The sequence below is a fragment of the Styela clava genome, chromosome 6, assembly GCF_964204865.1.
Source record: "Styela clava chromosome 6, kaStyClav1.hap1.2, whole genome shotgun sequence".
NCBI classification, from domain to species: Eukaryota; Metazoa; Chordata; class Ascidiacea; order Stolidobranchia; family Styelidae; genus Styela; species Styela clava.
The window spans coordinates 7,736,573-7,762,255 of NC_135255.1; the positions used below are offsets into that span (position 1 = coordinate 7,736,573).

Genomic DNA, 25,683 nt, shown 5'->3' on the forward strand with positions numbered 1-25,683 from the left:
TTTATTTGAATCGCTGAATGAAATCAATAAGCAGAAATAAATAAAATGTCTGTGGTTCAGTGAAAAAATACAATAGGTCTAAATTAAAAAATTACTTGAAATATCCGCATTCTGAAGTGTTTTTGTAATCAAGTCCTATTTCTTTCGGAAAAGCAAACTTTTTTGCAGAGTAGACAGTGATCTAAAAATGGCATTTCAATATGGAATAGATCAATGGAAGTTTTTAGAGCTATTCTTTTGAGAGTGAAATATGAATAATTATTTTAATGAATTCTGTATTTTGGTATGACGCAATGTAGAACGAGAATACATATGTACGAAACTTATACATCATACTAACATACTTCAGGATCGAATGTTGCATGGAATTTTTCAAGATCAACCTCTTTCTTCTTTCTGTTTCCACAGACTCCAACAATCAGGACAACAATAATTACTATCCTCATTGTTTAATATTTTTTTACACAAAATTTCTGAAACATAAATATAATATTACATAACAAAGTCCTTTAAATTTTAAACCTATACATTATGAACCAAATGTGTGGAAACCTAATGTTAGAACGAAATACAAAATAAACTTGATATCTACTTCAAATTTCGATAGCACAATAATATATTTCAACTTCTTCTGGTAAACTCGAACTCAATCCAACTAAACGACTGTCGTTTATTATCATAAAACCCATTACGTTGATCTAATATCAGTGATTCAGACAGACGAAGGAAATATTTAATATAGACGAAAAATACCGCATATATTCGTGGGCCAATCAGAGGCTGTGTCACTTTCTCATATTTAGATGAAGATAGAAAATAGGTTGATTTTTTGCTGAACATTTAATTGCGTATTTCGGGAACATCAGATTTTATTATTGTTTCTTAATCGTATAAACACATTCAGTATTGGAAATATTTAAAGTAGTGGTTGTGGTATAATAAACGGAGTCCTCGCGAAAATGGTACATTTGTTTATTCAGAATCTACATTCATAGACAAAAAGGATAAACAGTAAATTTAGATAATTTAGTTTTTTCTTCCGCATGTTGACTATATACTATGAGATATGCTGGATTTAATTTCCTAATATTTTATCAGAATGTCATACATATCTTATATGTTTATAGCGTATACACACCCTTAAAATTGCTAAATTTTTTCATCAGTTCCACCAAGAATATAACACACAACGAGGGGTACTATGTAGGGTACTACTAACGTAGAATGTGTACCAGTTAGGGTTAGGCCATAATTTTATTCAAATTTTACTTATTTTAGTTCTATTACGAGTTCGGGGACTAGCTAAGTTACTCCCGTAGTATTTGTACCTGAAATTATGGCCTAACCCTTACTTGGTACACATCATACTACGTTCCGGTGTCCGCCATCTTGGTTCACATATACTATACGGCAGTACCCAATGAGGAAATGTGACAACATAATTCCATTCCTTTCCTTATCCACAAAACCACCTTCTCGTATGTTAAACAAATTCTAATGCCTTAGTCTGAGACAACCATTTGCTTTAAATTTGTGCGCAGTCGCAACCATAGTACAGTAAGTTGCATATTCTTCCAAATACTACGCAGCTTATTCCTTTTGTTGGATAACGACTAAAATTTCTTAATCCTAAGTCGAATAATTGGGGTCGCAAATATTATACTAAAGAAACCAGCTAAGTCCGTTTTGATATTGTCCCCTATTCACTGCTTATTTATATATTATCGTATACGGGGTGGACCTATGGATCGTTTCATTACTGTATTGTTGTTGTTGTTGTTCTTTTCCATGGTTTTCTTGTTCTTTATCATAGATTTTTTTTTGTAAGAAAACATTGATTTCTCTTTGATTATTGGACACATTGAAACTTTCAGTGGTTGTGTTTTTCGTTAGAAGTCTATTACTTTTTATTTATTTAAAAAAATTCTATGAGTTTTATGGGGTTTGTTTTCGTGTGTGGCATGACGTCATCAAAACTTGCGCACCGTGTGGCAGTTCCGCGAACGCATATATATCAGGGAATATCGTGCTTAGCGAAAGTGGGAAGTTTTTAATTGGGAACCTGATCTGGTAATACAAAACTGACATAGATCAGTTGGTATTCCAGTTCATGTTGAAACTGAATCATGAAGAATGGAACATTGTTATCTGTCAAGTCGTTTCGCTGAGATTTTGAGGCGATAAATATGTATTTTTGATAATAAAATTGGTATCTTCTTCAAATCTCGATAACAAACAAATATGAAATTTTTCTAGTAAACTTCACCAAACTAAACGCCTGGGGTTTATCATTATAAAAAATCTATAAAGTTGATCCGATAAGAGAGATCTAATAAGACGAGAGAAAGATTTAACATAGACCAAAAATACCACACATATTCGTGGGCCAATCAGAGACTGTGTCATCAATTTCTCATATTAGTTGAAGATTGAAAAAAAGGTTCATTTTTTGCTGAAATTTCAATTACGTAGGTCGTAAACATCGCATTTTATTATAGTGATTCTGAGGTTTCCTAATTCTATAAAACCAATCGGGTATTGGAAATATTTAAAATAGTGATTGTGGTACGATAAACAAACAAGTATTACAAAATTTAATATACTTGATAAAATGAAGATTGATATTTTCTAATGTCTAATTTTCTGATTTTTTCCACTGAGGGGATTTGCAGCGTCATGACGCTATGAACATATAAGGTGTAAATTTTACCAAATCCCCTCAGTGGAAGAATAAAAAAAATAGACATCAGCAAATATCAATCTTCATTTTAGCAAATATCTTAAAATTTGTATGACATTCTGATAAAATATTATGAAAGCATATATTTATCTTATCTTATAGGAGTATAGAAAGACCAACATGCGGAAGAATGAACTTAATTACTTCAATATACTATTTATCTAGAAACAATAATAAAATCTGATGTTCACAAAGGACGCAATTAAATGTTCAGCGAAAAATCAACCTATTTTCTATCTTCAACTAAATATGAGAAATTGACACAGCCTCTGATTGGCCCACGAATATATGCGGTATTTTTCATCTATGTTAAATCTTTCCTCCGTCTGTCTGGACCACTAATATTGAATCAACTTAAATGGGTTTTATGATAATAAACGACAGTCGTTTAGTTGGATTGAGTTCGAGTTTACCAGAAGAAGTTGAAATATATTATTGTGCTATCGACATTTGAAGTAGTTATCAAGTTTATTTTGTATTTTGCTTTAACATTAGGTTTTCACACATTTGGTTCATAATGTCTAGGTTTAAAATTTTAAGGACGTTGTTATGTAATATTATATTTATGTTTCAGAAAGTTTGTGTAAAAAAATATTAAACAATGAGGATAGTAATTATTGTTGTCCTGATTGTTGGAGTCTGTGGAAACAGAAAGAAGAAGAGGTTGATCTTGAAAAATTCCATGCAGCATTCGATCCTGAAGTATGTTAGTATGACGTATAAGTTTCGTACATATATGTATTCTCGTTCTACATTGCGTCAGACTAAAGTAGAGAATTCATTAAAACAATTATTCATATTTCACTCTCAAAAGAATAGCTATAAAAACATCCATTGATCTATATCATATTGAAATGCCATTTTTAGATCACTGTCTACTCTGCAAAAAAGCTTGTTTTTCCGAAAGAAACAGGACTTGATTTCAAAAACACTCCAGAATGCAGACATTTCAAGTAATTTGCTTTTATTTTTAAAAAATTATTACATTTTTTCACTGAACCGCAGACATTTTATTTTATTTCTGGGTATTGGTTAGCGATTCAAATAAAAATGTTCTTATTTTGGAAAGAAAGTATAGATCAGTAGACTATCATCAAAGTCTTCAGATTCAAACAACAACATATTTTTATGTATTGAACATATCATATGTTTATTGTAAAATTACAGTCCGACAATGAAAATAACAATTTTGTCCAGTTAATCTGATATACTAAGAAATCAATATGACGCTTTTTCCCAAGCGATAATGGAATGATTTCATGCACAGAAAATTCCCCAAACCGAAAGATTCATGTTCTGCCCCAAAAGGAATCTGCTACAGCGGTGACTTGGTTTCTGATTGCAAAGAAAGAAAATGTATTCAGAAATCTTTCTACGGTTCAACAAAATGCAGAAAAATAGTTCGATTATTCAAACCTTCCCCTCACGCTGCTGTTGAATGCAAGTAAGTTGCTTGGTTATGTTTGATTCATCACTATTACGAGAATTTTCAAAAGGGATATATGCCGCTTTAAATAACAAAGTTCTCAATATAAAAATTGTTTATATATAACAAAATATATTTGATACCAAAAACTAAACCGTTAACGCCAAGGCAACCAATTGGTATAATCGTGGATATACATATTTAAAAAAAGAATTTTCGGTGAATGAAATTAAAGAAAATTCCCAGTTGGTTGTAATTCTATTTTTCATCTCAAAATAAATTATAATTATTTTTCTGCGTCACGTATGAATTTTCATATTTTATGATATAGTTGTATTAACTTGTAGTTCCAAAAAAAAATTATTTTCAAGAAAAATGTATGCAAGCTGTAAGTTGGTAAAACCCCATGACGACAAAGAACCACATCTGTATCCTGAGCCAGAGAAAAATGAAGATGGTGAAGAGATCTCTTGTAAATGTTTCACTATTTGGTGCTTCCGTGACATACACACAATCTACGAGGAACATGGAAACTTATACAAAGGAAATGTTGTTATAAAGGTAAGTTGTTATCGTAACTGAACTTCCCGTTTACATTTTTAAGAATATCGGATCTCACATCAATACCCACGTAATCTAGATCAGGCGTACTTAACTGGCGGACCGCGGCGCACGAATCCCCGGACTTGTTGGGTATAAAATTTAAAATTTGAATGTAATGTTTCTTTTGTATTTCACAATCGTGATGTAATGCATGTTCCTCTAAACCAGTGCTCCGCAATCGGTGTGCCTCGAGACGATGCCAGGTGTGCCACACAGGAATTGCCCCTTCTTTTTCTCATTGCAAATTATTTTTTATCTTTTGTTAATTTTGCGTTAGTCTACCACTCTACTATACTAACATAAAGTTAACCTGCTTTTACGTTAGCTTGAGCGACACCAATTCAAATTCCTGACACCCCCCACTGTGCATTTGTGACGTAACAACGAGTAGGCCTATATGGCAAGCATGTATATATATTGTAAGCCTATTGTCGAAGCTAAAACATAGCACGTGTAGTAATCGAATATAAATAAAGTGTGAGTTTGCAGAATCAGTGCCCAGTGGTCTTTGAATAAAATAGTCAAGGAACGTTAAAGTTTAGCAAAATGGATAAATTTTTTATCAAATGAAGCAATGTTTCTGAGTAAACTTATGCGCCACTTGAATATGAAACATGCCGTTCATGCACGCAAGAATATAAATTATTTCTAGCGGTTGTTAAGTCAAAATAAGAAGCAAGGGTGCTCTGTGAAGTCGTCTTTTACAGTCTCCGAAAAAGTATTAGAAGCTAGTTATCGTGTTGCAAAATTGATTGCGCGTCACGCAATGATCCTAATATAGAGCGATTGTGCTCATTAAAACAACCACAAATCTCTCATTGTTATATGAACATAAAACAAAGTTACACCTTGTATTTTTCGTTTGTTGTGGTGTGCCTTCAAATTTGTCAAGTTTTATAAGTTTGCCGCAAGTTAAAAAAGGTTGCGGAGCACTGCTCTAAACCCCCGAGGATAAAAATTGCCATAGCAATCTTTGTTTCTCAGAGCATCGACTCACTTGTTTATTGCCTAGCATTCGCTCATCAGCAATGTCAATTTCACCATGTCAATGGTGGCGTACAAATTGAAATTTTAGCGGTTGTTTGGATACATTTTTCACATATTTTTTTGACATGGTGGTAAATATGTGGCTTTGCATGCTATTCGCCAGTTTTTAGTTCTAATTTTGAAATTTAAAAGTGGATCAAATAACTCGATTTTACATTATAGTATACTCTCACTTCCTACAATTGCAAAAACGAAGAAATGTAATTTCTCAGACTAACGATTGAAAAATAACTTTGCTATTGGAAACGAGGTCGACTAATGAATCGTTTTGCTAAAATTCTTGTTGACGTTGTGGCTTTTATTAATATTGGTTGAAATAATCGCTTCTGTCAGCAAGTATTAATATATTCCAATTTTTCAGTCTTAAAGATAATTTAAGTAGCTGGAAAAATTGTGTAAGACTTGAATATATTTATTTTACGGGTGCCATGGGGGCGATCTTTTCAAAAAAGTCGGCACTCGGCTAACAACTGAAGCCTTGTCATTTCAATTTTGTGTACGGACCTTTGGTGAAAATAGTGGAGAAGCCCTGATCTAGATCATTGAATATGAATCTCTTTCGTTTCCAAATCAACACCCACGATTGTTTATCTGATGTTATGCGAACATATCAACAAGTTTATTTAAAATTAGATATCGAAGATTTAATTTCCAATAAGCCAAACAATTAAGCATGACCGACATTTTTTTCAGAGTGGTAATTTAGGTTCGAATCGTTTGCTTTCATTGTATTTTAATCCGAGCTGTAACTACGCTTGTCCATTGCCAGCTTGTCTTGAGTATTCTATTTTATTAATAATACCGAAGTGACCAAATGTTTACTTATTTCCAGACACCGTGTGGATGCGACTGTAGGAATGCGCACAAGGTTTATCATTATGGCGGTTATGGCGGTGGAGGAAGATGAAGCTTTCAAAAAGATAGACGATTTTTATAAATATTCCCTCATGTACAGACAATCATATAAGCATATAAATGATTTGAAATGTATGTTGAATACAATAAATGTCCTAATGAATCTCTTCATGTTTACGTCAGATGATTGATCAGAAAATCAATAACGTGTGGTGAAACTCCTGTTTAATTACGGCTTTTTCAAAAATGAACAAAAATTGAAATCCCCAAGCACAATGATCATTTGAGAGTTCTCTGAAGTTCTAAAAAATAAACAAAAAGCATTGCAACGATCCGACCTCATTATAATGATCTGTTTTCAAATTTGATTATAATCCCATTTTTCATACTTTCTGACATTATATTAGTAAATTCCGTACCTTGTTATTCAAAACATAGTGATTTTTGTTGGTAATGACTAATGAAAAATGAATGGTCAATTAAAGAATGTCGTTTCATATACTCTAAGTTGAACTGATCAACTAATCAAAGATATTAATTTTATCACCGTCGTATTCCACAACTGTATGTTTTTCAAACTAACAAAGTCAAAATGATCTACAATTAATCAAATGGTTCTGTATGTCGGTACACTTAGTAACTCCTCGAAAAATCTTGGTTCCACCCAATTAGCCCACGACTATACAATTATAACTGGAGTGTTTGACTGCTCCCCCGCAGTTAAAAGATAAATACAATATGATTGTATTGGCCGAAAGCCAACTAACCATCTGTTTTGATTCAATAATAATAAGTGATCGTTTTGTGGCATTTCATCGAGCGCTTCTTCGCGTAATAACTTCTTTGGATTTTTGAGAGATCGGAGATCCATATTCTCTGGAATTAGTCAGTCCAGCAACAGCTCATTTCTGAGATTGGATCTCAATGATGGAAATGCTGAGTTCAGAAGATGATACCAGGTATGTTAATCAAAATATCGTTGGAAGCTGAAAGCAGAGATGGAGAGAGTGTCTGACTTAGTAAAAAGTGTTCTAAGCCACCATGTTTGTGAAATGGAATAAATAAATGGAATTTTATTATGGAATACATTACGCCCTTTAAAACGAAATATCACCGCTATAAAACAATGAGACACGCTGCCTAAAACATTCGTTCTTTTTGTGTTTGCCCATGCTTTGTTAATCGAACGTAAATGAAGCAACACGACACCGCTATTGTTTCATCCAAATAAAATCATGTCACCTAAAGCTTACAATACAATCTACCGTAGCCTGCTGGTCGATAGAAATCTGCTTGGCTCAGATGCTAGACCGATTGGCTACAAGATTATCTTAAAGTATTATAAACAGAAGAACAAGTTCCAAAAATGTAAGTTTCATCGTACATTGACCGTTTTGAAAGTTGATACTAAACTTACAACATGTTATCGAAATCCGCTCTTAGATAGTATTGAGAATATTTCGCTGGAGTTCTATTACTATTTCCTATTTCTATTTGCTGTTGGAGTCATCAAGGAATCTACCAAAAAGACCGGGAATGTGAAAGAAACCTAGGCAGCAGCTAAGGTCAAAAAAAAAGCAGGAGACAAGAAGTGACTGGAAGCATCTGGCGCCCATCAACAGCTTAGACCTAAAAGTTAGACCGAAGTTTTAATGCCTTTCGATTTTGGAAGATTTAGACAAGAGAATGGATTGTTTTAAACGGGCTAGCGCCGCTTGGTGTAAACCCCTAGTCCTCGTTGGAAAAATGCAAAAGACTAGCATATATATATATATATATATGTGCAATTTATTAAAAGATCACAAATCAGAGATTCGTGCTGTTATTCTGTAACCAAATAACAAACGCTGAAAATTTACGTTTCCGAAATCCTGAATAACGCTTGAGGTATTGAGGGTCCATTTATACGTAGGTAAATATTATGTCCGATAAATATTTACCCTCTTAAAAGCACTGTCCAGATAAAAGCTTTATTATTTGTATCGTTTTGTACGACTCAATATGGGAGAACTAGTTTAACGAACTGGTAATTATTCCTGAGCAATAAATACCGATGCAATATGATCATATATAAACACAAACGAAATTGTCCTTGGCACAAAGCCAAGCCAAGTCAGGGACATACTTGGTATCCTTGTAGTTTTATGTACGATTCAGTATTATTTATCCCTCTGATAAAATCTTAATATTTAGCAAAATGGATACAAAATGTACGTGATAATTTTTAAACCTAGCCGATAGTATGGCCTCTAATAAGTTTTATTTTATTTCTAAAATACGTTTTCCTATTGGTTATTTCTTTTGACAGTTTAAGTTTAGAATATATTTCAAAAGAGTTGATGATAGAATTGACCTTTGTTTTGGTTTTGTTAAGTAAATTTGAGAGTCACGTCTGTCAAACTTGACTTTGTTTACGGAAGTTCCCTTTGAGTTTTATTAACAATAGAGTGCTTCCTTTCGTTTAAAAAGATTACGCAATATAGTAAAATAAACTCAAATTTATACGTGAATGGTAAACAGAACTTGATATATCATTGAAATTCAGTAAAGTAATTTCGAGAATCGTTTCTACCTCAATGAATTAGACTAGAAAATATACAAAATGCTTCATGTTTTTGATGCAAAGTTTAAGATTAGGTCAAAGTCAATACAATAGGTTACAATGGCAGCATCAGTTGCCAGCAAATCGTCCGTACGTCGTGCTTCACTCAAGAGCACAACATCTTATAAGTGAGTTACAGATAGATATATCAATGTTGTGAAAGTTTTGTCATTTCTCAACTAGTTTCTATTTTCTAGTCTACTCAAAAGGTGGCATCGCCGTTAGAAAAATGATCACCCTTTTCGCTAAGAAATAACGTCATTATATAGGATCAAAATCTGACAATTCTTAATTGCGGGATTGTTTCTGCCAATTGGTGCTTGCCAGTAAATCGCATGGAACGATGTATAGCTGTAATCCAGCAATGATCCATAACAGAATATTTCGTTTTCGTGATTGAACATTTTCATGCTTTCTATTTTCAACATAAAAAAAACATTTTATATATACTTCATTTTTCGAATGGTTGAGCATGTTAAATTGGTGTATTAAATATTTAATAAATGGGTTAGAACGAAAACGAGAAAAAAAATTGAATGGTTTTCAAGAGATTTTCACTAATAATACATTAAGACAAAGCAAATTGATTTTGTTTGCTTTTCAGAGATCATGAACGCATATACAAATATTTCACAGAACGCTTAATCTTTAAAACCATTCAAATTTACTCTATTATAATGTTGACTTACTGTGGTAATTGAATTTGATCACGCACGCACCACGGGGCAAACTTACTCACGGAGTGTGTTTCATATTGCCATACTTGATGTAGCGTACAATTGATAAGCATTATCTTTTCTAATTTAGGCAAGCTCTACACGAGATATTGGCCAATATGCAACCTGAAGAAGATATGGACGTCGCACACAAGTCGGGTCCGCCGGTGGATTTTACCTTCAGAGATTTAAGAGCTGTAACAGGTGAGCATTAGCGATATCTCTTATATTGTTTCTTTCATGACATGGAATTAAAAGTTGCGAGTTGTGTCGACTATTAGCTCATTATAATGTTATAAAAAAGTAACCGTTAAGTGAACACGGACGACAAGGTATTTCAATCCGGCTTTTCCAAATTATTAATATATTTATGAATTTAAACCCCAAATCTCAACACGCCTGGGATGACTTTAGGGGAAGAAATAAGGTCAACAAAATTGTAATTCCCCAGTCAAATGCTACGGGTACACTTAGTTAATTAATCCAAGTTAATCAAAATATGATGTATAAAATCTGATTCAGATATATGCAAAGTTGATCCACGCGAAGGACCTAATAAATACGTAAAAATTGAAGTTAAAAGAAAGAATGAAAATGACGAAGTACCTTTGTTTCCCGAGGACAATGACAAAAAGAATGATGAGCCAAGACAATTTTATAAATATTGCAGGTATATATGTATTTTTGTTTGCACTTTTTGTAAGTTTATTCTATATATTATATTCTGCATATGAATAAAATCCAAAAGACGATATCAACGGAGTGTTTATGGTGTTGAGGAAATAAATGTTGAAGGTCTCATTCTCATCTCCACCAATGTTACAACTCTCGTTCATTTATACACTGCCTGGAGAAAATACATCATCTAATTGCTATAGAATATAATTTGATCTGTCTGTTTAGTTTAGTTTACCAAACTGACTTCGTTTTTGTAAGTCATCAAAAAATATATTTCTTGACGTTCAACCCGTTGTTTATCGATAGTATATATCAGTTATCTTCACAATAAAAATATACGATTGTTTTGGTTATTTATTTAGCAAAGCAATAAAGCTTGGGAACAACTCACTAGCTAGACTTGAGAACTTCAGCAGCGGATTACAGGCAGTTCTTGAAGATCCAGAATCGATTGAATGGATCGACTTGTCATTCAATGATTTAACAAAGATTGATAACGTGAGTTAAATAAGTCATGTTAAATTTTGTTATCAGAATCTACAAAGTTTCGAAGACAAGTAAATAAATAAGTAGCTCATTGACACCAAGGTTACTTTTCAAATGTATATATATTTTTATTAAAGTATAATGTGTATCTGATTAGATGTTACAAAATATTTGTCATTTGTGTCATTTCAATATTCATTTCCTTCGTTGCTACAAATCTTTGATTTTGCCTTGTTTCTTTTTTGTATCATGATTTGTATCATTTTCTTTTGAAATTATTTTATATTTTTATTCCTTCCGTTCGAAACTTTGATACAAATTTCTAATTATATATTCAAATATAACCAAATATTTTCTAATATATCTGAATCCACTTTTACAATGAATAACATTTTTCAGGTTATCTTAGAATATCCAAATTTGAAAGTTCTTTACCTTCATGCGAATTACATTGATGATCTGAAACAAGTCGATAAACTAGCTGCACTTCCTCATCTCAAAACTTTAACCCTGCACGGAAATATGATTGAGGGAAAGAAAGGATACAGGTATATTGCTATGGTTATTCGCACTCTCTAGGTAGTGCCTCTAGGTAGTTAATATCTGCCATTCATTTATGTGACCCGTTCGTCAAGTATGACTTATATAACTATCATTACGGCAGAGTGAGATCGCCATGTTGGAGAACAGATGTGTACCGTATCACCTAATTTCGTCCTATCCCTGAAACATATTTCTGAAGTTTAAACAAATTCATTTTAGAAACAACTCATTTGAAGTTTGTTTTATACATTGGATCATTGTTAAAACCACGAATTGGAAATTTGAAATCGCGCATTATTTCTATGCGTTTTTCTTCATAATTTTTTGCTTTCCCTAACAACTTATACCTTATTTATTTTCAGGCAATATGTGATAATGACAATCCCGCAACTTCAGTATTTCGATTTCAGTCGAATAACAAAAGCAGATAGGGACAAAGCACAAGTTTGGAGGAAATTGAAGCTCATTGAATCAACTACTCACAAAAAGAAACCAAAAGCGGCCGAAGCATGAATAAAGAACAAGATATTGTCCAAGGCCAATTCCACTGCTTCTTACTTTGATACTATTTCTTCTTTTATGTATAGCTAGTCCAAAACTTTTACAAAATTTCATTAGAGTGAGTCATAGGTAGAACTCACTGTTGAACTCAGAAATTATACCATCTCCCAAGCTTCAACACGCCTGTTATTAGAAAGTGGTTAACCTAGTTGGCTGTACCCAATAGCCCTGAATTTTTGATCAGTCACAACAAATTATGTGTTTTTTATTCGCGAATTTTTGCGTATTGTTCTATGGCTATGCGATAGAAGGTTTGTGCATTATGTACCATGGAATATTTGCTTGTTAGCCCGCAGTCAGCTCTTCTCTGCATATGGTTCTGCACTTCATCTGGCTTAAGTCAACATTGACCAGTGATTTCCCTACACCCCCCCTATAGGGGGTGAACACCCCCCCTAAAATTTCAAACACCCCCCCTAATTTTGAGGTGCGATTCCACACTGAGGGGTTCTAAACCGCAGTCTGCGGGTCAATTACGGCCCGCGTGACGATTTAAAATGGCCCGCCGAACTTGAGTGAAATAGTTTAACACTTCATGTGGTACCTTTTGAGTTTTAGATACCGTCTATTGTTACATCATTATCACAGTTTAAGCACGTTTATTTCGTAACAATTGAATTATTTATTCTATCAGCTAAATATTATAATAATTGATTTTATTACATAACAAACTGCGATGCTAGGTGTATCTAAAATCAAGCTTAGAGCATATTTTGGTGCCTATTTCTCAAAATTTTCCCCCAGCCGTGTCGTCCCGCATTTTTCCTCGCTCCCCTTTTCTGGCCCTACAATTTCATTCTGCTGTGGATTTTGGCTCGCCGTCAATCAACTTGGGGGGCCCCCCATGTACATCATTTCCTAAATACATACCATTTTTTTAAGAATACAAATAGCCTAGTTTTATCTCTAATAGCAAATTATTTACCACCCCCTAAATTTTGAAACACCCCCCCCCCCCCCCCCCCCTAAAGAGAAAAGCTGGGGAACATACTGACATTGACTATTGGTGGACTCACTTTTCGAGGTCACTTTTGATCAAATATTTATACCAAACTTGTCCATGGGACATATTTTCTGACCAATTCTATACCATGCGACGTTTCCCATGAGACATAAATTTTTTGTCCCATCACATTGCAAGTTATGCCTGTCCCATCCCATGGGAAGGTCTCTCACGGAAATGCCTGGTTGATACAAATTAGAAAATTTGCATTTATGTGTCTAGCGTAAATGATGCACATCCCGATGGTAATGGATTCGTGTGGTTGAATATAATTCTGGGTGATTTTTAGGAATACCTATTTTGGCATTGTGTCAAAATGTATCGAATCTAAACGTAGTCATATGAATGTTGCTTTTCTTTCAGTTTGCGTGCCAACTGGCGATAATATAAATTTCACCTTTGAGCAGTGTTACAAATGTTATCAGATTTATATTGTTTATATAGTGTTTTCTTTGTTTGTCGCCAGTATTATTACATCACGTTACAGAGTACATTGCATTTTCTTTTCTGTTGAGCATTCAGATTTTATCAGTCAACTCTAACTCCGGTGAGCATTCAAGCATCATAGTACATTTCTTCTATTTCATAACTCAAACTTTTACTTACTTCAGAATTCTACACTGCCATTAATAGTGTAGATCTTTTCTTCTCACATTTTTTCCCTGGCGCACAATGATAGAGAAGTAAGCATCACAGCAGGCCTACAATTCCGAAATCATTTTTCATTATTTTGTATATAGGGTATACATTTTTAGGCAAGATGCTGCTAAGTTTGCGAATTAAGTATCCCTAATTCCGGCAAATAAAAAGCTTGTTAATATAAATGTTGGAATATTTTGCGCCAGTTGTAATTTTGATATGAAACACCATTATTAATTCCATCATTTTTTTGCGCATCCAAAAAGATATTTTCGGGTACATATACAGACTAACTATAAATGATATACCTAAATTAAAAGAATATACATATATGCTGATCTTGTACGGTCGCTTGTTGTAGATAAGCACATGTCATGATTGAACAAGCGTGAAATATCTGCTCTATTTCATAATGAAACTGCAATACGAAGGGTAATCGTTGCAAAGGAGTGTGCTTGTACCAGGTGCGAGAATGCATTTGGGTTACTGATTAACATCAACATCATAGTGTTTGTATTGTTTCCGAGCAATGATAAAATACTTTCGCTATGCCAAGAACGGGTCTCACTTGGACTGCAACACCTCGATTAAACAAATTCAGCAAGGAGTATGTATATACGACAGAAACAGTGTTGTAACTATTGTTGTTAACGGGATTATTTCTGTTGTAACAGTTGTTTTTCATTACTTATATTATTAGTTTTTAGTTATACAATAGATTCAAGCCCCAATGGATGCAGAATATTTCTCGATCTCATTATTACTAGTATTATCAATTGAGTTACTCAAAGCTTAGATAAGCGCGTTGTTACAAGAAAGAAAACACATCACCAAGATTTTTCTCACATTATTGTTTCACAAGGTTAAAAAATCCGTAAATAAAAACAATCCACATACAATATGCTGAATCTAAACAGCCGAAATAGATAGCGACAAGGCGTTTTTTTATGTCAGTCGCATCTGGGCGACAAAGAGTTGCTTGAAAAGGCATAAAATGCACAGTTTCTTATTAGGTTCACTAACTAATTGAAAAATCAATTATTCTAATTCAAACTAATGCATTGTGGCAAATATTTGACAAGGTATCAAAAAGGAATATGTCTGAGGAAGATGATGTTTTTGATGATGAAATTGATCCAAGAATAAAGGTTCGTAATATTCAAATTGATAGTTACAAATTGATAGAATACTTAATAAATCTAGCTTTACGTTAACTCGAGCAAAATAGTTATTTGAATTCCAACCTAACTGATCAGAAAAGAATGAAATATTATATTCTATATTCGGTGTGGTCGAGTGATTTAGTATGATAGATGTTTCTGACTGAGCGGAAATTAACGCTTGCTACAGTAGGTTGAAAAGGTCTTGAAAAGCACCTTATTCGAGAAATGATTCATGTTCAATTCTATAAAAGTATATTTTATATATTATTCACGTTTCATCGTTAACAAAATATTTTGTATACAGTAAATTAGGTTGTTTCTTAAAACATTTTTTATCCAACTCATTTTTTGGATTTTGGGGTGATAAATGTATTCGTATCCTCCAATTACATCTGAATAATTTTTGCCTAAAAACTTTCTGATTTTTGTGCGGTTACGCATGTTCTAATAAATATAATTTTGTCGATATATGCTTTTCGACAATAGCACTCACAAATGAATATAATATGCCACATTCCAGTCCTCTTTTCAATAACACATTTTTAGCAAATGCTAATTTTATAGAAAATCGATAATTGCCCTTGAATTCCCCCATAATTCCATAATATTAAATAAATAAAAAGAGAATGAGATAATAAAATTTAATATTTCATTGGTGAAGAGAGAATAAATTTTCACCTGAAAGTTATGCTTGACATCTCGATGTCATCGTTCTGACACCATATCAATCATTCAGAAGCCAAAACAAAAGCACGGATTTTACTTCTCCTGGAACCTGCGCTTAATAATGCTGTTGTAGATTAGCCCGATTTTACCGAAAAGAAATTATCTCGGCAAAATCTCTCCTGGGAATACGATCGAGTCGCAAGATTAATTTTCGGTTCACGCTAAATTCAGTCATTTTTTTTTGTTTTAGACGAAAAAAAAACGCGAATTACGTGAGCCATTCCTATCTACTACTTGATTATAATAACCACAGTGACGCCATCGACAGCGATTTTTTGCGTAAACTCATTTGTGAGAACATTGCTGCCCTCAAACTCAGAACTTTAGTTCAAGTATTGTTAGTACATATATAAATTTAGTACATTCAAAGCGGGTTTATTTTTTCCACCATCATTTTATTTTGCTGACCTACAATAAATTTCCATTGTCGATAATTGGTGGGAAAATCATTCGAATGACACTTTTAACCCGATGTTCGTAGTCGAAGCTGACATACGGTTCAACACAGCAAGATCTAAATAAATAATGAAGTTACAATAATACGCAAAATCATTAAAATAGAATTTAATACCGACTTAGGAAAAATATACTTCTGAATTTGCACACACATTATATACGGTACCAGTATCTGTACTTTTGTGGTCTCCGTGGTTTATGAAATAACAGTCAGGACCAAAGTAGTTCGGCATTTAAATAAACCGTAACGTGATTAGTAATTTTATCCTTCCAGAAAAAAGTTATACACTGTGAAAAAAAATCGTGATTTTATTTTTATTTTGTGATAATTGTGGACGTGTTTTTTACCTAATTGAAATTTGATGGCGTATTGATGCCTGAAGCCAAAGAGTGTGTGAGCAATGGAAATTATCACATTTTTCGCTCAGGATGACGGTCTTTTTTTAACAATTTCCGATATTCTAAACAGCGAGCAGTAGTTATTTCAAACTTTTTTCAACCGTTTGTTCGTGGGCATATTGAATATATTTAATACCTTGCTTCTTTCGTTTTTTCGATAATTAACAATGATAGTATTTGTGTAATTCCACTTTCAGGGAGAGCTTGACACTCTTAATCAGTCTACTGATGAAATAAATAAGTTGGAAACAGAGCTGAATGAATATCGAGAAAAGTTCAAGGCATCTCTCGCTAGTGCGACACAACAGCTGCAAAAATTAACGAAAAAATATGGCAAGTCTATTGAACGAGCAAGACCGTATTATGAAACTAAGGCACAAGTTTCTCAGGTACTCTATGGCCAGTCAATTGTTGAATCCGTGGCTCAAAGGGATATGTCGAATTATACCGATTATGATATTTCCTAACAAAATAGTTCTCTTCTTTCAAATCACCCAGTATATAATCTGTTAAAAGTAGAAATATTATACAAGTTATATCAAAATAAATTCAGTGAATTTCTTGGCCTAATCTTTGACGTACAAGTACAACACGCTATGCCAATTTACAAACAAAGTTACTAAGCTTTTAAAATTCTGAATTTAAACAAAATCATGATATTACTTTTGCAACACGGAAATTGATTGTAGCAAATATGGAAATTCGTTTTTTCTTATATGTCACATAGGCGCAGTTAGCACTTCAAAGAGCTGTTCATAATTTTCAACGAGCAAATGGAGTTTATCGAGCGGCAAAAGAAACAATCGCTTTAGCGGAAAGTCGCTTGAGCGAACTCGACGATAAAAAAGTCGATATGGCTTGGCAAGAAATGTTAAATCTTCAAACTATAAGATTTATGGATGCTGAGAGGGACAGGTAATTATATTATATTTATAATAACTTGGAAGTTATTGTTTATGAATCATTTATTCAAACTATTTTGTGAAATATCGGATAAAATATCTATATCATTGACAATTTATTTCTGTTTCAATTTGTAATAATTTGACTGTTCCCAGTCAATATTCGACACAAAATACAACCAAAAATTCGTGTACAAGTCAGTTACACATTTCATATTTCAGATATTCATAAATTCTCCAACTTTTTCTTAAAATATATCTCAGAACTCGAAGCGAAAGTCTTCATCAACGAGCGACCAAAAGATTTCAATTCCTCGACGGCAAGCTACAAGCACATCATAGAAAACATAAAAATTCAACAAAGAAAACAAAACCTTACTTTGAGTTGAAAGAACTTCTTGAAGTTGATTTGCAAGTAAAATTTTCCACCTATTTATTCATGATTTAGTTGTGCTTGTAGAAATAAATCAATCACGTTTGATGCAAATGAGTTTAATTTTTTTTTGTAATTTTGTTGTGTAATTTTTATTCAGTTAATTTTTGAATGTAGGCTATTACAGATTACACTTTTGGAACATAATTATGTAAACATTAAGCTAAAACTAAACAATAAGCTCTTCCGACAATGCGTGAGTTTGGTGCATCCAAGCGTTCATGGCAACAAACGATAATAATCAGAATACATAATTCATCAATCTTACTCTATACTATGCCAGATTTGGCTAGATCGAACATTTGTATCACGTTGTAAAACTGCCACGAATCTTAGTTATAAAACGATAGTGAAAAGATTTAAAGTTGGTCGGGACTTTGTTTAATTGTATAGGTATTTTAACAGAAAAAGCGACAAAAAGTCGACGAATTGGGACGTAAAGTAGACTCAGCCAAGAAACGATATAGAACTGCGCTTGATAGTCTAGAAAAAATATCATCGGAAATCCACGAAAAAAGAAGACAGAATAAATCTGCTGATGCACTTGAAATGGGAATAGATGAACATAGAGATAAATTATTCAGCAATCCAATGGAGCTTGACCTGGTCGGACGAAAAACTTACGGTGAAAACATTTTTTTTTAATTTTTTTTTTTATTCACTTCAACACCAGCATAGGTTTAGTCGAAAATTTGATAAAGATGACTAAAATGAATTTTATCGTATAAAAAAAAATAAATGAGATAGAATATAATATAACAGCATTAAAAATGCATATATTTGGTATTTAGCAAACGGAAAAATGCAATTTGTACATGAGCGGTAGTATTGAATCATTATATACTTCTTTACGTCCGGAAGAATAAATAAAATTTTGCAAATTGAACGTATCCGCAAATAGCAATGCGGGCACATCTTATTTTAATCCATTTAATCATCTTGAGAGAAATGTATTGAATGCCACAGTCTGAAAATACTTGTGCAATGGGTTTACATGGTATTGAAAAAAGATGAAAAAGATATGTGTGGTCCTGAAAATAATAACATGGCCTTTTTTTTTAAAAACTAAAAATAACTTGGCTAATTCGACCACAATATGCTGAATATGAAGTTGTAGTGTTAAATCCATTATAATATCGAACTTCTCAATAATTCCCATGTATATTAATGCACAACGATTCAAATGGTTTGTTCGCGTAAGAGATTTTCGTACAAAAAATTCTTTTCTCTGATGTAGTATTCTCGCATAAGGTGTATAAAATGGTTTTATTTCATGTTGTCATTCATCGTTATAAATATAGATGACATAGATCAACTAGAAGCAGAACTAGATGAATTTAGCATAGATGATGAAGATGATGTTTTATTCTCTTCTGGAAGTGAATCAGAAGACGATGTTGTAGAAAGTACACCAACATCTAAACAAAAAAGTAAATATATTTCTCAATTTTCCTACAATCTTAGAGTGCCAATCATTATTGACTTTCACAGTTACATGCAATCGATGTGTTGCAAAGTTTATAGACAACGGGCACTTTGTAGCCCGATACATAAGAAATCCATATGACCAAAACTTGAATGCAACGCTTAACAGATTTTGGTATTTGTGCTATGTAGATAAAATGGGTATTAATTTCATACGTGCATTAGCGGCGGCTGATATAATAGTTTACTTGTTATGATACACATATCGCTCATATTAAAAATTTAACTTCATAAATACAGTCTCCCACGTCATGTGACGTGTCGTAATTTTGATGGCATTGGCGTTACGACGTCACAAGATGTCACATGTTAAGTGTCTATTTCCTCTCCCGTTTGCGATAACCACATTATATTCGACCGAATCCTATTGTGGCTTGGCTATGTGCGAGATGATTACGGATTTTCCGTCAATCGACTTTGTCTCCGAAAAACCACAAATTTCCTTCACTCCATGAATAAAAAAAAATTGTATTTTGGATTTATATTATAACAAAAACCTATAGCGATTGAAAAAGAATGTTGATGCTATCCCAGTAATGACCTTATTGTGGATTGTTTGGCATATTTTATATGTGTAATATTCCATTGATCGTGAAAATTAATTCAATCTCAGATGAAAATTATATATTCTTATGCGTCACAATGGAGTGTCTCTTTCTTTTATAGATTGATTGTTGCGACATAATGCATAATTGATTTTTCGGATTCCTTGCACGTAGTGTTTACCATGGTTATGAAAAATGGCTCAGCATTGCAAACATTCAATATCCCCTATACATCAAGTACAAATGTACTTCTATCGCTGAACGTAATTTAGCGCTTAATTTACTTAAAATGCAATTGAATATGGATAAACATCGTTTTGAAATTAGAAACATGAAATGTCAATTTACCTCTTATTAATTAACGATAGTAGTCTCGGTCGTTCGATGCTCGATGGCTCTGCGAAACTATTTGACGCTCATATGATGATTTCAATTAGTGTGCGTGTGTTGAAACCTTTAATAATCTATGTATCAGCCTACCGAAGAAGATTGCCATTAAATCCAATCTCCGTTTAGCACATCAACCCATATCAAATGGTCATAAATAACTGGTTGAATATAACATAAAAAGGCATTTGCATCTACCTAACAATTTATATGGCTGTTACTCAGTTTCAGATATTTTTCAAAACTTTGCGTTCCCTTAAACAAGCAAACCAAATATTTAAAATCACTCGTATTTATCGAAATAGTTCTTATCTTCAATACAGTTTGAATCAATAAAAAACAATTTCTGACGTTATCTTTTTTTTCGTTCGGTAATCATAGGTTAATTTTAAGGTATTCATCTCAGCAAACAATCTTTGCATTACCAGACTAAGCATTTCGTCGCTTAATCCCCCCGAATTTCTGGTATCACAAATTGTTTTCCTTGCGGCATTGGGTTGCAGCGCCAATATTTGCAATACATGTTACACGGTCGGGTTCTCTATTTTCCCCTACTGGTATAAACAGGTCAAATTATCAGATTGAATGTAATCTATTCTCCTTTGGCATTTTTTCTAAATCAGATAAAGATTGGGGCACAATATAAACGACTTTATCATTAGTATAGGTTCGTAAAATTGGCGAAGTAATTTGCGAAGTATTTTGTAATACATAAGTCTAAATAAGTCATTTCTCAAAAAATTTTCGGCGTGTTTTACGTATTCAATAAAACTATACACAATATCCCCGTTTCCGAATAACTTATCCATAATGCTCAATATCTAAAAGAAGATTCGTAAACATCTCCTCTGACAGCTTTAATTTGGTGAATGTCGCATCAACTTTGAACTATGACTCCCAAACTGCTTCAAAACCGATGCGACACTAGGGTTCCTACATGCTAAATTTCATGCTAATTTCCGAGTATATTGGGTCGCACGCTATTGCGGAAAGTCAGTTGCGGTGTTAAGCAAACGAAACATAATTACAAACGGTATTAAGAAATTCTGGAAATCATATTTGACTGTATTTGTGGTTTAAGAACATTTGTTGCCGAGTACACCTGGTAGCGTAGGATATGGACGGGCCGAGACAATTTTCGTACTCACAGAAATACAAAAAAAAAATAATAAGGGATTTATACCAGCAGCTGTCACTTCCACTGCGGGTGTTTCGTTATGACCAGAATTTATAAGCTTTTCTGATACCAATCATTGTAGGGGACTGCGTCGCCAAACGGGTTTTAAAAGATATCATCACAATTTAGACCTTAAAATATGATTCTTTGAATTGTGATTGCACCATAGTTGCAACTCGTCAACCACAAGGTCATTGCGTCATTAATGTACAACTTTTGTCTGAAAAATAGATGAAAAATGTATTACTTTGTTTAGATTCCGAACTGAAACGTGCAAACACATCTCTTGGATTTTATCCAAGTCCGCAAATAACCAGAAAAAAGCATACTCGATCCGCAGTGAAACGTCCACCTCCAAGCATTCAACGTTCCATCTCAGTGAATGTCAAGGCAAAAGAATGTGGCTCAAAACTACTTAATGATTTGAAAGAAGGTTATTACTATTATTACAATTATGTTACTGTTATTTTTTGTAAATGTGTAAAATATTTTTATGCAGACACATTTATGAACACCACACGAAATGTGTTCAAGATTAGTTACATATTAATTTTTAATGTACTTCGATTGTCACTCAATAGTTTTCGCGGTTGATGAAGTTACAATATCTGCTATTTTTTATTCACGAACATACCGCTACTCATATATGAGAGTAGAAAGTGATACTCTCTACTAGCGGTCAACGTTATAAAAATTCCAGCTTTACGACCTTCTTCTCTATCAAGCTCATGCATCTGAAAATATATAACTATTACCATACCCGATATGGACTGGTAATAAGACAGGGCCAAGGGGCAGTGGTTAGCCATATGATTGAGTCGTCTTATCGCCTCCCTGGGAACCCTGTCTTAATTTTCACATTACTGAGAAGAAATGCATGTTCATCGTTTAACTTTAAACGGATACATTATTTTAATATTTGTTTATTGTTGGACGTTCAACTTGGCGTTCGTCAATCAATTGTGACAACAACTATGTCGCGGGATGAGTAAGAACAAACCATTTTATGTTTTCCGATGTTGAATAGGTTTGAAACTACCAAAGTATATTACGTAAAGTATAGAACCAATTATTGGGGAGTATCAGGACGACACAATAGAAAGTTATCGATATAATTATTTACTCCCTCGTAAATAAATGCTTTATTTGTAAATATTGCCAATTTTTCATGAAATACGGGCGAGTTAGTGTATCTACCCTATTTTGTGGTACACCACAGGACTTCCTAGAGACCCAATAAACCCTTTAAACTAGTTGTTCAAAACCATTTTTTTTTAAACTCTTTCTTCGACTAGTTTAGAGTTCTCCATTCCTCCACATGTGTGAAAATACTTTATTTATTCAATTTTGAATGGGCCCTTAGATAGCGTCGCACTCCCGCTTTTGGTAGTTTTTAATGTGTGCATAAATAAGTATACAGTAATAGTAAAAACTAAAAAGATATTAGTAATACAGCAAATACAAAGCAAGATTTCTCCCGAGAACAATTAAAAGTTTAAACCATTTGGTATATCCTAGGTGTATTTAGACAATCTTATTGAATTTGAAGCTATTCGGATATGGATAATTACAATTGCATTACCGGGTGGCATCAATCCACTGAATCCAGTACGTTCTTGGCTTTTTACTGTCTACGAAAACTGTGTTTGAAGGAAATGTCATTTTAATAATATATAAAACACGGTATGGCTATTTATTTCCCCATAGTGATGTTATAGCAGTAGAGGAATAAAAATATATTGAGTGTATAAGTGCCCATTCATGTTAAGTGAGAGACGCAATCGATTCGATTTGATTTTGATGGATTGAAATATATGAACGGAAAATGGAAAATCGCATCCGTTATGGATGTTTCAATTATGCGCACTACGCAGATACATACCGATAACTTGATTTGCATATGTTGGTGCCAAATATCACGTATGTAATGTATACCAACAAATTAAAACTTTTTTTTTTAATTATCCAATTAATTTCGTTTTTACTCTTACATAAAATGTATTCTGTTTATTTTTCCGCATTTCCTATTTCAAGCTTACGTTCAAAAATTCAGATTCTTTCAGATGCGATATCGAAACACTCCACTCAAACACATTAGCGTAGGCTAATGTAGTTTTACTTTTACGTGTTAGGGTTCCCAATTATAATATATTTGACGTTGAAATTCAAGATCAGTAGTATTCTCCCGAAAATGCAAATTTATTATAAATACATTTTAAATTAGCTTGTAACAGAATCAAAGAACTTTTCATTAAATTGTGTGTTCAAGAAATAAAAAATGCAGCAGACCATTATACACAATGGGCAACATCACTCACCTAAATACACTATATTCGGATTGTTTGTCTGACATTTAACGAAAATGCGGGTTCAGCTAAAAGGTAATCTAAAAATGTCATTTATTAATGCAAAGGTTGTTTCAGTTTCATTGTGGTGTTGTGTTCAGTTTCAATGTCCCAGCGATGTCACTTTTCTTAATCATCAGGTGCCACACTCAAAAAGTAATGCCTCATTACTATTAAAAAGTTTACTCTTTATTTCTAGGCGAGGAATCATCCATTCAAGATACTAATGACATATCAGATATCAAATCAATAGAAGAAGAAAAAGGTAACTCTAATGAACTCGTCAAAAGTCACGATGCAACAACAACAAACTCTGATAGCGGTGAACTAGATGAAGCGACTTACAGGAGACTTCATGGAACTAACATAAACCAGGAAAAAATAACTGCAAAGCATCCAAAAAAGCATCTGGAAGCTCCTGACGATTTTGATATTTTCGATGAACTTTGTTGACGCTGGCAAAGCAAGCTAATGAACAATCAAACATATCAGATACCCACTAATTCAGAATAAGAGCGCAGAGGTAAACTGCCTGATTACTAAACTATGTTATCAACAATCGACGATCCTTTATGTCGGTGGCGGTCAGTGAGTTCGGCAATCGCTTTTTAAATGTACCAGACGAAACATTTTCTAAAATGAAACCTGTTACGTTTGTTATCGTTTCAACAACAACTCAATGTATCTGTGATGAATTTCCCTTTTTTTGAATTGCAGTTGTAAAATAGATCAAAACTTTTGTTAGAATTGAATACATAAGGTGATGTTTAGAATTTGGGTTGACAAACATGGTGAAGCAAATCATCAAATTGACAACGATTAATTTTTTTAGTTGTTTAGGGTGCAGTGAACCTATACATACTATCTTCAGACAGGCAATTTACAACAATGATTTATTGTGTTTAAATATAAAACTTGTTTGTCTAGAAAATATGACGTCATCGGTATTGTTATGTCATTCTCAGGTGGCAAATGTGATCGTAATTTCGAATTTATTCAACCCAAAATATTTTATGTTAATTTCTTATGTATATTTGATGATGTTATTGAATTGAATGTACACTTAATCTCATGGATCTTATTTTTCTCGTAGAATTGGATAAAAACAATCACGTCATTTAACTCTGGAATGAGGTATCAAAGTGGCAATTTGCTCTTGGATAAATATGAACGTATGAACGCATTTACAAACGGTCATTTTTGGCCACAATATTCATTATTTCATCTAATTCTTTTCATGTGCTGTAAGAATCTGCTATGGGGTTTTTCCGTATATTTGTTGAGTTGCTTTTATTTTAATACTTATTTTAGTGCAATAAAAAGTGCAATAAAAATATTTGTAATTGTGCAATATTTGCAAATTACCTCAGTGTTAAATTATGTACGTAACTCTTTAATCTAAATAAAGTTTTTTATTTACTCCAAAGTGTGTTGAGACTTTTTTCTTGTTTAACAAATACTCAAATGGTGTCCGTTTATGTATTAGTCTGCGTACTGATTCCCGTTTCTGTAATATACAATTTGTAGAAAAAAAATCGACTAATTGAAAGGATGCAAAAATACCGATACGTATATAATATTGCAGCAATAGGAGCTTTAATCAGTATTTTTATCTAACAGCAAATTTTATTATTCTGACGATTCGGAAAAATAAAAATAGTCAATAAAAACAAATATAGTTCAATAAAAACAACTTTACTTGTTCTCAATGACATTTTTCAAATGGCATAAATTTGACCTTCAAAAGTCCCTACTATAAATCACAT

The 25,683-nt window shown here is 33.1% G+C and overlaps 2 protein-coding genes across 4 annotated transcripts; both read left to right on the forward strand.

Annotated features, from left to right (window-relative positions):
* Positions 1–7,496: 7,496 nt before the first annotated feature.
* LOC120331933 (leucine-rich repeat-containing protein 51-like) lies at positions 7,497–13,751 on the forward strand. 3 transcript variants are annotated; one of them, XM_039399116.2, is made up of 6 exons: positions 7,497–7,630; positions 10,081–10,193; positions 10,512–10,659; positions 11,030–11,165; positions 11,553–11,701; positions 12,059–13,751. In XM_039399116.2, exons 1-6 carry the CDS (start codon positions 7,596–7,598, stop codon positions 12,207–12,209), a joined length of 732 nt encoding a protein of 243 aa, XP_039255050.2. In that variant the 5' UTR covers positions 7,497–7,595; the 3' UTR covers positions 12,210–13,751. The 3 variants fall into 3 exon arrangements, with proteins under 3 accessions (XP_039255050.2, XP_039255051.2, XP_039255048.2); XM_039399117.2 differs by lacking the exon at positions 7,497–7,630 and adding an exon at positions 7,922–8,039; XM_039399114.2 differs by lacking the exon at positions 7,497–7,630 and adding an exon at positions 9,244–9,401.
* A 1,159-nt stretch (positions 13,752–14,910) lies between these two features.
* LOC120331932 (uncharacterized) lies at positions 14,911–25,331 on the forward strand. The gene is made up of 8 exons (XM_039399113.2): positions 14,911–15,047; positions 16,841–17,032; positions 17,371–17,558; positions 17,810–17,960; positions 18,384–18,603; positions 19,280–19,408; positions 21,829–22,005; positions 24,117–25,331. Exons 1-8 carry the CDS (start codon positions 14,997–14,999, stop codon positions 24,368–24,370), a joined length of 1,362 nt encoding a protein of 453 aa, XP_039255047.2. The 5' UTR covers positions 14,911–14,996; the 3' UTR covers positions 24,371–25,331.
* Positions 25,332–25,683: the final 352 nt, after the last annotated feature.

Bases quoted from the DNA above. Each gene is read 5' to 3' on its own strand.
- LOC120331933 (XM_039399114.2), top strand. From the start codon at position 9,334: ATGGCAGCATCAGTTGCCAGCAAATCGTCCGTACGTCGTGCTTCACTC. The intron at 10,660-11,029 runs GTATATATGTAT...TTATTTATTTAG, and splicing joins CAATTTTATAAATATTGCAG to CAAAGCAATAAAGCTTGGGA. The intron at 11,166-11,552 runs GTGAGTTAAATA...AACATTTTTCAG, and splicing joins ATTTAACAAAGATTGATAAC to GTTATCTTAGAATATCCAAA.
- LOC120331932 (XM_039399113.2), top strand. From the start codon at position 14,997: ATGTCTGAGGAAGATGATGTTTTTGATGATGAAATTGATCCAAGAATA. The intron at 17,033-17,370 runs GTACTCTATGGC...TATGTCACATAG, and splicing joins CTAAGGCACAAGTTTCTCAG to GCGCAGTTAGCACTTCAAAG. The intron at 18,604-19,279 runs GTGAAAACATTT...TTATAAATATAG, and splicing joins GGTCGGACGAAAAACTTACG to ATGACATAGATCAACTAGAA.